This window comes from Pristiophorus japonicus, chromosome 7, assembly GCF_044704955.1.
Source record: "Pristiophorus japonicus isolate sPriJap1 chromosome 7, sPriJap1.hap1, whole genome shotgun sequence".
Lineage (NCBI taxonomy): Eukaryota > Metazoa > Chordata > Chondrichthyes > Pristiophoridae > Pristiophorus > Pristiophorus japonicus.
Genome location: NC_091983.1, coordinates 247521565 through 247533697, shown reverse-complemented (window position 1 = coordinate 247533697; position 12133 = coordinate 247521565). Strand labels below are relative to the sequence as shown.

Genomic DNA, 12133 nt, shown 5'->3' with positions numbered 1-12133 from the left:
GTGTTAATGAAGGCCATTGCCCGGTCACACGTGTGGTGGCCGGAGATTGACTCAGACCTGGAACACTGGGTTCCGCAGGTGCACGACGTGTGCCCAGCTGGGCAATGCCCCCAGGGAGGCTCCACTCAGCCCGTGGCCCTGGCCCACCAGGCCATGGTCACATATTCACATGGACTATGCAGGCCCGTTCATGGGAAAAATGTTTCTGATCATTGTCGAAGTGGATCGTGTGCATCATATTGAACTCGAACACGACATCCATCACTATGGAGAGTCTGCGTACGGTTTTCGCGACCCGCGGCTTGCCGGACATCCTGGTCAGCGATAATGGCCCGTGTTTTACCAGCCATGAATTCCAGGAGTTTATGTCGGGCAATGGGATCAAGCACGTCCGGACAGCACCGTTCAAGCCGGCCTCCAATGGCCAGGTGGAACGGGCGGTCCAAGTCATAAAGCAGGGCATGCTACGCATCCAAGGACCCTCCCTTCAGTACCGTCTATCGGGCCTCCTGCTGGCCTACAGGTCCCGGCCGTACTCGCTCACAGGAGTCCCGCCAGTGGAACTCGCCATGAAACGTACGCTTAAGACGCGGCTGTCCCTTATTCACCCAGCCCGGGCCGACATTGTTGAGGGCAAGCGCCAGTCCCAAACCGAGCTCCATGATCGAGGCTCAAGGGGGAGGTGTAGAGAAATAGATGACCCGGTATTTGTTTTCACCATACTTTGGGACCCAAGTGACATGAGGGCACCGTAATTGGCAAAGAAGGAAACAGGATCATGGTGGTCAGGCTAAACAATGGGCAGATATGCCGCAAACACTTGGACCAAGTAAAGACAAGGTTCAGTGCAGACACGGAGGAACCGGAAGAAGAGCATGATGAGATAGCACCCACACCACTGCCAGCGCACGAGCAACAAAGACAGCCCTCAGCATGCATAGTCCCTGCGACCAGCCCGGACAGGCCGGAATCACCTCAAGTGACAGAGACGCGTGCTGAGGCTCAGCCACCAGAGCCACAACTGCGGCGCTCCACGAGAGAGCGTCGAGCATCCGATTGACTTAACCTCTGAGGTGATGTCATGTATTTCACCATCTTTCAATGACTATAAGTATGTAACTGTAACTCATGCATACTGTACCTGTACCCTTGTAATGCACACCCTGACCACAGGGAGTGAGCTCCTCACCTGAGCTTCCAGGTATAAAAGGGCAGGTCCCACCCAGGATCAGCACTCTTTAGTCCTGGGAATAAAGTGAAGGTCACAGAGTTTCCGTGTCTGATATATCCATGCCTCGTGCGAGTTTGCAACAAGGTGCAGAGACACAACAACTTCCAATCTGCAGGAACCATTCTAGAATCCATGGAATTTTGGAAGATGACAACCAATGCATCCACATCACTCAGAGAGTTGTTAGCCTGTGGAATTCCCTACCGCAGAGAGTTGTAGTTACCAGTTCATTGGATATATTCAAGAGGGAGTTAGATATGGCCCTTACGGCTAAAGGGATCAAGAGGTATGGAGAGAAAGCGGGAAAGGGGTACTGAGATGAATGATCAGCCGTGATCTTATTGAATGGTGGTGCAGGCTCAAAGGGCCGCATGGCCTACTCCTGCACCTATTTTCTGTTTCACATAGCCACCTCTTTCAAAACTGTAGGATGTAGGCCATCAGATCCAGGGGATTTATTGGCTTTCAGTCCCATTAATTTTTCCAGTACTATTTTTTTATTAATACTAATTTCTTTCACTTCCTCATTCTCGCTAGGCCCTTGGTTAGCCACTATTTCCAGGAGGTTTTTCGCGTCTTCTGTGAAGACAGATACAAAGTATTAATTTCTCTGCCGTTTCCTTATTCCCCATTATACTTTCTCCTGTCTCAGCCTGTAAGGGACCCACATTTACTTTCACTAATCTTTTCCTTTTTACATACCTATAGAGGCTTTTACAGTCTGTTTTTATGTCTCTCGCTAGTTTACTCTCACATTCTATTTTCCCTTTATCAATTTCTTGTTCCTCCTTTGAATTCTAAAATCGTCCCAACCCTCAGGCTTACTGCTCTTTTTGGCAACATTATAAGCCTTGTCCTTTGATCTAATACTATCTTTAACTTCTCTTGTTAGCCACAGTTGGACCACTTTTCCTGTGGGGTTTTTGTGACTTAAAGGAATTTGTTGTAAATTATGTATTAATTCTTTAAATGCTATCCATTGCTTGTCTACCATGATACCTTTTTAATGCAGTTTCCCAATCTACCTTGGCCAACTTGCCCTCATACCTACATAGTTTGCTTTGTTTAGATTTAAGACCCTAGTTTTGAATTTATCTAAATCTATTTCAAACTATCATATTATGGTCACTCTTCCCTAAAGACCCCTTTACTACAAGGTTATTAATTAATCCTTTCTCATTGTACAATACTAGATCTAACATAGCCTGTTCCCTCGTTGGTTCTTCAACATACTGATCGAGAAAATGATCTCTTATATATTCCATGAATTCGACCTCCAGATGTGGTTGGTTGCTTTGCCTTTGGTTCAGTTTCTTATCTTGGTCATATTGCTGTGGAGAATAATGAGCAGCACTACAGCACCTCCTCAGATGGGAAGAGGAGAGTTACTCCCCCATCACTATCAGCACCACATGGCTTGTCCACACTAACTGAGAGTAGTTGGTGTATGGCTTGGGTTGCTTTAGGGGTGAGTAACTGAGGATGGTCTGAAGAATTTCATCTAATGTTGTAGGCAGCTCCGAGAGGTTTTCGGGATGCTTGTGGAGGCATACAACAGCAGTATGGAGGTCCTTTTAGAGGGTGGGGAGGTTAAGACGCAGGAAATTGTCACTGAAGTGGTAGCAATATAATTGCTGCTGATATCCTGTGACATAATCTGAGGATGTGCATTTAGAATGAATATATCTGACCAGATGCACAGAACGACAGGTCCTGGGAGCTGTAGGAATCTGTGTGACTCAAAACGATAGCATCTGTGTCAGGATAACATGACAAGAGATTTTTGGAGCAGTCGAATGGATTTGTGTTTTTCTGGTGAATATGTAATTATGATTCCTTTACAAATAAACGGCTGTGTCATCGGGCACCATGGAGGGACTACATGTTGGAGCCACCTCAAGTCGCTGGAGAAATACCACCAATGATGTCTCCACAAGATCCTACAAATCCCCTGGGAGGACAGCCGCACCAACATTAGCGTCCTCGGACCAGGCCAATATCCCCAGCGTTGATCAATGACCACACTTGATCAGCTCCACTGGGCAGGCCACATTGTTCGCATACCAGACACAAGACTCCCAAAGCAAGCGCTCTACTCGGAACTCCTTCATGGCAACCGAGCCAAAGGTGGGCAGAGGAAACGTTACATGGTCACCCTCCAAGCCTCCCTGATAAAGTGCAACATCCCCACTGACACCTGGAAGTCCCTGGCCCACCAAGACCAGCCTAAGTGGAGGAAGTGCATCCGGGAGGGCACTGAGCACCTCGAGTCTCATAGCTGAGAGCATGCAGAAATCAAGCACAGGCAGCGGAAAGAGCGTGCGGCAAATCAGTCCCACCCACCCCTTCCCTCAACGACTATCTGTCCCACCTGTGACCGGGACTGTGGTTCTTGTATTGGACTGTTTAGCCACGTAAGGACTCATGTTAAGAGTGGAAGCAAATCTTCCTCGATTCCGGGGAACTGCCTATGAATGAATGAACATGTTGGGGTGGACGGGAGGCTATGGAGCCCTGGGCCTATTTTAATGTAGCTGCGCAGTGGCAGAGTTTACAGAGGCATTGGCATGCGGCCGGGAGTATTTCTGCATGTCTATCAGCTTAAGTAGGCAATGGCACAGAAACGAGAAAACTGTAAGTTGTATATTGAGCATTCTTTGCAAAAGGTTTCGTATTACCACTCATCACCAGAGTGGAATGAATATAGTTTGTGTTGTGAGCTCTCAAACAGGCTAAACCATGACAAAAATGTTTATTTTCTGAATCAATTTTCTCCCCTCCGTCCCTCCATAAGGTGCTGATTTTTACTGGGGTACAGTTTGATCCAACTGTAAGTTACATCACAACCAAGTCCAATCCAGACCTTACTTAATATACAAACATGGAGGTAACAATTGGTGTGTGAAATACCTTCCCTCTTCCCAGGCTGACAGCTGAAGCTAATTGTTTCCCCCCCACTGTTGCCCTGGCTAATAATTCAATCTCGCATCTTCCTTTCTGTAAGGCAGATTTTGACTGAATCTTTGAGGGAACTTTTATTGTTGGATGTTTCCAGTTCAAACTGTAAGTGGTCAGGTTTACATGTTCCAAGGGATTTTTGGAGCAGTAGAATGAATTTGCGTTTCATTAGTGAATGCATTTGTTTTTCTCTTCTCTTGCCCCCTATAGGCTCAGTGGAGAAGTGTATGTCTCAACGCAAGTGGAAGGCTTTGGCCTGGCAGCTCAAGAGCCCTGGATTCAGTTTACTACTGTCCGGGAGAACATACTTTTTGGAAATGAATTTGATGCTGAGCGCTACCAAGAGGTGATTGAGGCATGCGCACTCTCTGAGGATCTTAATGTAAGGAATCTATAATTTATATATGTAATGTGCAATGCAAAGAGTGATTCAAAATATAATGATCCAGCTTGTCATTGATGGAATTAGGGTGATTTTATTGCTGTTCACTGACATTCCCTGCCTAAATCTGCATTAAAAAATGTCACAGGGTACAATGTGAATGCCAGCACCCACTAGGAAATAAACACCAAAGATGTTGGAAATACTCCGTGGGTCAGAGAGAAACACAGAGTTAATGTTTCAGGTCCATGACCTTTCGTCAGAACTGGAAAAAGTTAAAGATGTAACAGATTTTAAGCAAGTGCAGGGGTAGGAAAAGGTGGCGGGGCGGGGGAGCAGATTGGGGGAGGAGGGGGCCCGGGATGGACGGGGGGGGGGGCCTGCAGCCTGTCGCAGGGTGGGCGGGGGGCCTGGGGCTGGCCGGGCCTCTGGCTTGGGAGGTCTGGGTCGGGGCGAGCGGGGGGGCCTGTAGCATGGCGGGGCGGGCATATGGCGGGAAGTCCTGGGGCGGGGCAGGCCTGTGGCGGGTGGGCCTGGGGCGGGGTGTCCTGTAGCACGATGGGGCGAGCAGGAGGCCTGTGGCGAGCGGGGGGGCTTGGGGCGGACAGGAGGCTGGTGGCGGGGTTGCCTGTAGCGGGGCGGATGTGGCAGGGGGCGGGGCCTGTAGCGGGATGGACGTGGAGACTTGGGGCGGGCGGGAGGCCTGGGGCGGACGGCAGGGCGGTCTGTGGCGGGGAGACGCGGGGCGGGAGGGGGAGGCCTGGGGCGGAGCGGACGGGGGGCCTGGGGCGGAGCGGACGGGAGGCCTGGGGCGGGGAGACGCGGGGCGGGAGGGGGGGGTGCCTGGGGCGGAGCGGGCGGGAGGCCTGGGGCGGACGGCAGGGCGGTCTGTGGCGGGGAGACGCGGGGCGGGAGGGGGGGGTGCCTGTGGTGGAGCGGACGGGAGGCCTGGGGCGGAGTGGACGGGAGGCCTGTGGTGGGTGGGCCTGTGGCCGGGAGGGGGGGGGCCTGGGGCGGAGCGGACGGGAGGCCTGGGGCGGAGCGGACGGGAGGCCTGGGGCGGAGCGGACGGGAGGCCTGGGGCGGAGCGGACGGGAGGCCTGGGGCGGAGCGGACGGGAGGCCTGGGGCGGAGCGGACGGGAGGCCTGGGGCGGAGCGGACGGGAGGCCTGGGGCGGAGCGGACGGGAGGCCTGGGGCGGAGCGGACGGGAGGCCTGGGGCGGAGCGGACGGGAGGCCTGGGGCAGGGTGGGCAGGAGGAAGGCCGGTGGTGGATGGAAGGCACGTGTGATTAAATGACACAAGGTGTGATTGTACAAAGGAGATGGTAAGCATCAAGTAAAGAAACAAAAGATGCGTGTAGACCCACTGGAAAATCCTCGCTATCAGGAACAAGCACGGAACCCTCCGCCCGCCCGCCCGCCTCTCCCCCACCCCCCCCAAAAAAAGTAACTGCAACTAATCATATCCTTCCTGTGTCAGTGTCCATTGGAATGAAACCAGGATGTACATAATGTAAGCCTCATCTTTTATGGAATCCTTCATCTGACCTGCTGAATTGGAAAACTACCCAGCTTTGAGCACTCATTTGTTTTGAAGAGTTTATTTCTGTTTCATATCACTTCATTAACATTGAAAAGGGACCTTTTTGAAGTGTATACTGTATTAAACAGCATAGAAAGAGTAAATCCTTTCTCATCTGTATCAATCTTGAGATTTTATGGGCTCACATCGAAAAAGAAAGGTGAGAAAAGTCTCGGTCCATCAGTGCTGACTGTGCCCATGAAACCGTGCAATCTTGTACACCATCCTCTTTAATCACTAATAATACTAACTCCTGCAATTGCCCAAAAATCTGAAACTCTGGGAAATTCGTCCGTCTCCCTAAGATTGCTTTTAGATGCTTGTAAGTGGGTATTAGGCCAACCGGTAATGTTTCATCACATTGCACTTCAAACCAATAATTCCAACTGGTAGTATACTTTAAAAACAGTGAAGTTACAACCTTGTCGGGTTTCTAGACATTCGCAACAGATAAACCATCAGCTACTTCAGCAAATGGAAAATGCTGCTGCTTAGCAATTTAAAGTGAACTGTTACAAGAACAAATCCACACATTTCGAGGATTCAAGAGGTATTTCTGGAGAAAAGGGATTAAGGGTTAGTTGGATTGAGATCTGTCAGAAAAAGGTCTGACTTCCTGGGCCTAATGGTCTATTCTTGATCCTAAACATTCCATTATGCCCGCATTAAATGAATGCCCAGATGCTGGCTGTATTTAAAGGCATGAATTACAATGATGCAGAAACTTCAATTCTGACTTTGATTTGGGTGCAGGTTCTGCCGCATGGTGACCAGACTGACGTTGGTGAAAGTGGTGTGACCCTCAGTGGTGGACAGAAAGCCCGCATTGCCTTGGCCAGAGCTGTTTACATGGTAATTTTGGTTATTCCATAGATTTCAAGGATTCCTAGCCAAAGGGGAGATCTGGGATTGTGTACAGAGGTTGCTGATGGGTCAGGATAAGTAGGTAATGCACATGCGGAGCCATGACGGGGAGAGAGGAGTTGTGAAGGGTTAGGAGAGGGGCGAGACCTGCCCACACAGATTGGTCTGGGGAGGGAAAGAGTGGGGGACATCTCTGCCCCTCATGGGTCTATGTAATGAATAATGCACACACAGACCATACGAACAGGAGTCGGCCATTAAGCCCTTCCAACCCTGTGGCGTCATACAATCAGATCCTGAGTGATCTGTACCGTTTATCTGTCTTTGCTTCATATCCCTTCATACCTTTATCTAACAAAAATGTATCTCCGTTTTGAATTTTTCAATTGACCGAGACTAAACCGCTTTTTGAGGGAGAATGTTCCAGATTTCATCTACCCTTTGTGTGAAGAAGCGCTTCCTGACATCACCCTGAGCGGCCTAGCTCTCATTTTAAGGTTATGTCCTCTTGTTCTGGATTCCCCACCAGAGGAAATAGTTTCCCTCTATCTGCCCTATCAAATCCTTTAATCGCCTTAACTACCGCAATTATATCACCTCTTAATCTTCTCAACTCCAGGGAACACAAGCCTGGTCTATGCAACCTGTCCTTATGATTTAACCCTTTTAGCCCCAGTTTCTTCTGGTCAATCTGCGCTGTACTCCTCCAAGGCCAATATATCCTTCCTGAGGTGCTCTGAGCTGAACGCAGTGCTCTAAATGGGGTCTAACCAGAGCTTTATACAACTGTCGGACAACTTCCACCTGTGTATTCCACACCCCTTGAGAGGAAGGCCAACAATCCATTAGCCTTTGAATTCTTTTTTTGTACCTGTCCACTGGATTTTGGAGATTTCTAACAATGGACCCTAAATCTCTCCACAGTTGCTTGCTTCACCTTTTGGAAAATACCCCGATCTGTCTTTCTTGGATCCAAAACAAATGACCTTGTACTTGGCAATGCTGAAATCCATCTGCTACAGTTTTTCCACTCACTTAATCTGTCAAAGTCCCTTTGCAATTTTCTGCTCCCATCTGCACTACTTGGTGTGCTACCTAATTTAGTGTCGTCAGCAAACTTGGGTATACAGTGTTCTATTCCTCCTTCTCCGAGATTGCTAACCTGTGAGTGATGCGAGGGGGTCTGTCCACACAGACACAGAGTGGGTGGGAGGATGCAGACCATGAGGAGGACAGTGGGCTGAGCACTGCATGTATGCAATAGAGGGTCATTTTATGGCCTGTGTATATTTCTGTTGCTCACACTGGTTCACAATGTGACACCGTTAAGGTATCAAGGTGCTCAGACACGGTCTATTTCTCTCTTATGTACAGAAGTACTGGACCTTGCGAATGTTCTATGGACTGGTGTGTGCATGTCCTGTCTCTCTGCCCCTTGGAGCTCTGTACTACAGCTTGCACAACTTGGATATTAAAGAGCAGAAGGGCTATGTTTCTTTGTGATTGGTGCTGAACTTTTGCTGTTTATACTCAGTTACTACATAGTTGTTTTGTATTCTGGTATACCCTGTACAGACCAACAATAGCTCCCAGCATCAGAATCCTCGTATCGAATATTCCGGCACAGAAGGCGGCTTTTCTGCCCATTCATCTTCACCAGCATTCTGCTATTTTTTTTTCTCCTTCAAGTATTTATCCAATTCTCTTTAGAACACAACTATTGAATCAGTTTCCAGCACCCTGTCAGGCAGGCTGGAAGCCGAGTGTCGATGGTAGCCTGCTAGCTTTATATGGAGGCCCCCAACGCAGCTGTCTCTTGAGAAAGGTTTTGGTGCCCCTGACAGCAAACATAGGGGTCGAAATGCAGCTTATACCACCACCCATTCCACGCGCGGCTAACGGGCAGCAAAGCCGACCTTCGACGGTATGTGGCGTCCACGCCTGCGCAGAAATTCAGTCGGCTCTTTGGCAGAGGCGCCAAGAGCTAACGCTGTGCCGGCTAACGCCACCTGCGTGGTGACATCATCCAGCACGCAATGCCTCCTTGGCGCCTCTATCGTGATATTTAGTTTGAACGTCGGCCTTCCAGGTAGGCATTCTTACAGCCTGAAAAAAGTGGTAGTTAAACAGCGGAACTCGGGCGGAATCGGCCAGAGAGCAAGGTAAGTTTTTAACTATTTATTTCTTCATTTTTCCATTAGTTTTAACAGTGGGGAGGTTTGTTTGTGTGTGAGTGGGAGAAGTTTGAGGCTTTTTTCTTTCTTCCCTTTTCTTCCCGTTTTCGAGCTAGCCTGGCGGCAGCCTCCCGATGTGAAATTCAGCTCCCGCCCAAGGATGAGTGTACAACGCCACTTTTTAGTGTTGTTCTCTCATCTTTGGGCGTAACAACTGAATTTGGCAGTTGGAGCCTGCACCTAAAGCCTGGCGGTAAAATCAACACTCGGGCAGTAACACCATCTGAAAAACGGCAGGACCAAATTCTCATCCCTGTGTTGGAGTCAACCTGCTCGGTAAAAGGGGGATCATGTTCCTTCATGGTTTTGTGGATGTCTAAACACATGCATTCAAACCTTGGACACATTTCCCCAGCCTCCCAGCTGAAATTGGGCATAACGAAGGAAACTAATTCAAGACCTGCGTGCTTTTCTCTCACAGGACAAAGATCTGTACCTCCTCGATGACCCACTAGCTGCCGTGGATCAACATGTGGCCAGTCACCTCTTGGATCTTTGTATTCTGGGAATTTTGAAAAATAAAACCGTAATCCTTTGCACACATCGGATAGAGTTTTTGGATAAGGCTGACACGGTAGTGCTGTTGGAAAATGGGATGATTGCAAAAGCAGGTGAGTGAATGGTTTAATGGGTAACTGCAACGCCTGGTACTGAGCTGTTAGGGACAGTAAAGACCCAGGTCAGGTCCCCTGTCTGTGCTGTGTTGGCTGATCTCATTAGGGGCACTGTCAGAGAGGGGAAAGTTTGTGTATGGACTTGTGGTCGGACACAGTCAAGCTCGGCTGTGATGCCCATCCAGACTCCATTAGTCTGCTGCCCTTTGGGCAAGGTATTTGAGGGCATACATTGCCAACAATACTGCCACAATGTTTTCAGTGGAGAGAAAGATGGGTGTGGGAAACAAAGCAGGCAAGTTTCCCTTCCAACTGGCCTAATGCTGTTTGATGTGCCAGTAGAACGGGCCACTCTCCTAATAACCAGCTGTTGGAGCTCCACAACACTGACACAGCACTTGGCAATGCAAACATTGTGGAATGAAGGTTCAATTGTGCCGCTTCATAAGGAGATAGCAAAGGGGTTGGGGAAGCTGAGCGATATCACTGGGTTATACTTCCTGTTGGTGGGCTCAGATTAACATCAGGACAGAAAGATGGCTCCTAGATACCCGGCTTCCCCGTGGTTCCCCTCTATCGCCGGGCCCGTGGTCCCCCCTATCGCCGGGCCCGTGGGCCCCCCTATCGCCGGGCCCGTGGTCCCCCCTATCGCCGGGGCCGTGGTCCCCCCTATCGCCGGGCCCGGTGTCCCCCCTATCGCCGGGCCCGGTGTCCCCCCTATCGCCGGGCCCGTGGTCCCCCCTATCGCCGGGCCCGTGCTCCCCCCTATCGCCGGGGCCGTGGTCCCCCCTATCGCCGGGCCCGGGGTTCCCCCTATCGCCGGGCCCGTGGTCCCCCCTATCGCCGGGCCCGTGGTCCCCCCTAACGCCGGGCCCGTGGTCCCCCCTATCGCCGGGCCCGTGGTCCCCCCTATCGCCGGGGCCGGGGTTCCCCCGATCGCCGGGCCCGTGGTCCCCCCTATCGCCGGGCCCGTGGTTCCCCCTATCGCCGGGCCCGTGGTCCCCCCTATCGCCGGGCCCGTGGTCCCCCCTATCGCCGGGCCCGTGGTCCCCCCTATCGCCGGGCCCGTGGTCCCCCCTATCGCCGGGCCCGTGGTCCCCCCTATCGCCGGGCCCGTGGTCCCCCCTATCGCCGGGCCCGTGGTCCCCCCTATCGCCGGGCCCGTGGTCCCCCCTATCGCCGGGCCCGTGGTTCCCCCTATCGCCGGGCCCGGGGTTCCCCCTATCGCCGGGCCCGGGGTCCCCCCTATTGACTTCTTTTCCTCTTTGCATGTGCAGGTTCTCCTGATCAAATCCTTCCGCTGATGGAAGCTTACCCAAGAACAAAAAAAAAGAGTTCCATAAAGCAAGCTGCCGGTAAGTGAACTCCACTGCCAAGCACTAGAGAGCAGGATCCCTGCTAACAAAAGGAGCTGGCCTGGGCCGGTGCCGCTGGACATACTGATAAAGGGACTTAACAGTATCCCAAAGGCACTGTGGGTTTATGCAACATGGATTGATAGGCACATGTTGTGCACTAATTCCTCTTGTATTGAGAACTTCAGCTCAGCTGTGCCTTCTCCGAGAATGGAGGAGACTGGGACTGTGAGTCAGCCTGTGTCTCACTTGCACATCTCCCAGCAAGTGCACGAGGAGCCCCGGCAGGTATCTGCAAACGGGCCGATTGCCTTCACTCACTTTCTGGTTATGGGGCACAAGATAAACTGAGGGGGTCAGTGAGGGAGCGTAAAACACACTGATAATTCATTTGGCAAATTCATCACCTGGTACGTTACTGAGCCATTTCGACCAGTCTGTGCTGAGTGAGTTGGTCTCGGGTGATGAGGGCTAGCTGGGGAGAAGAAGTTGGTAATGCTCTTTGCAATCTATCCCACAGCTAGGAGGGCGGGGGAGGTTGTCACCTTACCCGCTCCCCCTGCAGGCTGGAAAGTTGCACTACACCCACATCCAACAAGTGATCGGATTCCTCACAGCTGCACTGGATGAATCACAACACCCCTTGACATTGAAATCTGCAGCATCAGGTCATCGTGCCAACCTACATGGTCTCATCTGAAATAAAAGCAGAAAAACAGGGATAACAGGGTTTTAAGCAAGTGCAGGGGCAGGGAAGGGGAAGGAAGAGGAAGCTCTGTGATAGGGTGGAAGGCAGGAGAGATTAAATGACAAAGCCTTACCGCTCATCCAACAATAGACATCAAACAAGCAGTCTTTTACATCGGATTACATCGGATATACGGCACAAAAACATTCAGCCCAACCAGTCC

At 50.9% G+C, this 12133-nt stretch overlaps 1 protein-coding gene across 2 annotated transcripts in view; it reads left to right on the top strand.

Moving 5' to 3' along the window:
- The window catches only part of abcc10 (ATP-binding cassette, sub-family C (CFTR/MRP), member 10), a 136531-nt gene that overhangs the window by 30814 nt on the left and 93584 nt on the right, over nt 1-12133 (top strand). The window contains exons 4-7 of one of the 2 annotated variants that reach the window (XM_070885877.1): nt 4400-4535; nt 6909-7007; nt 9675-9864; nt 11145-11222. In XM_070885877.1, the coding sequence (XP_070741978.1) occupies nt 4400-4535; nt 6909-7007; nt 9675-9864; nt 11145-11222 (503 nt within the window). Of the gene's footprint in view, nt 1-4399; nt 4572-6908; nt 7008-9674; nt 9865-11144; nt 11223-12133 lie in introns of both variants that reach the window. The other variant, XM_070885876.1, reaches the window with a different exon arrangement.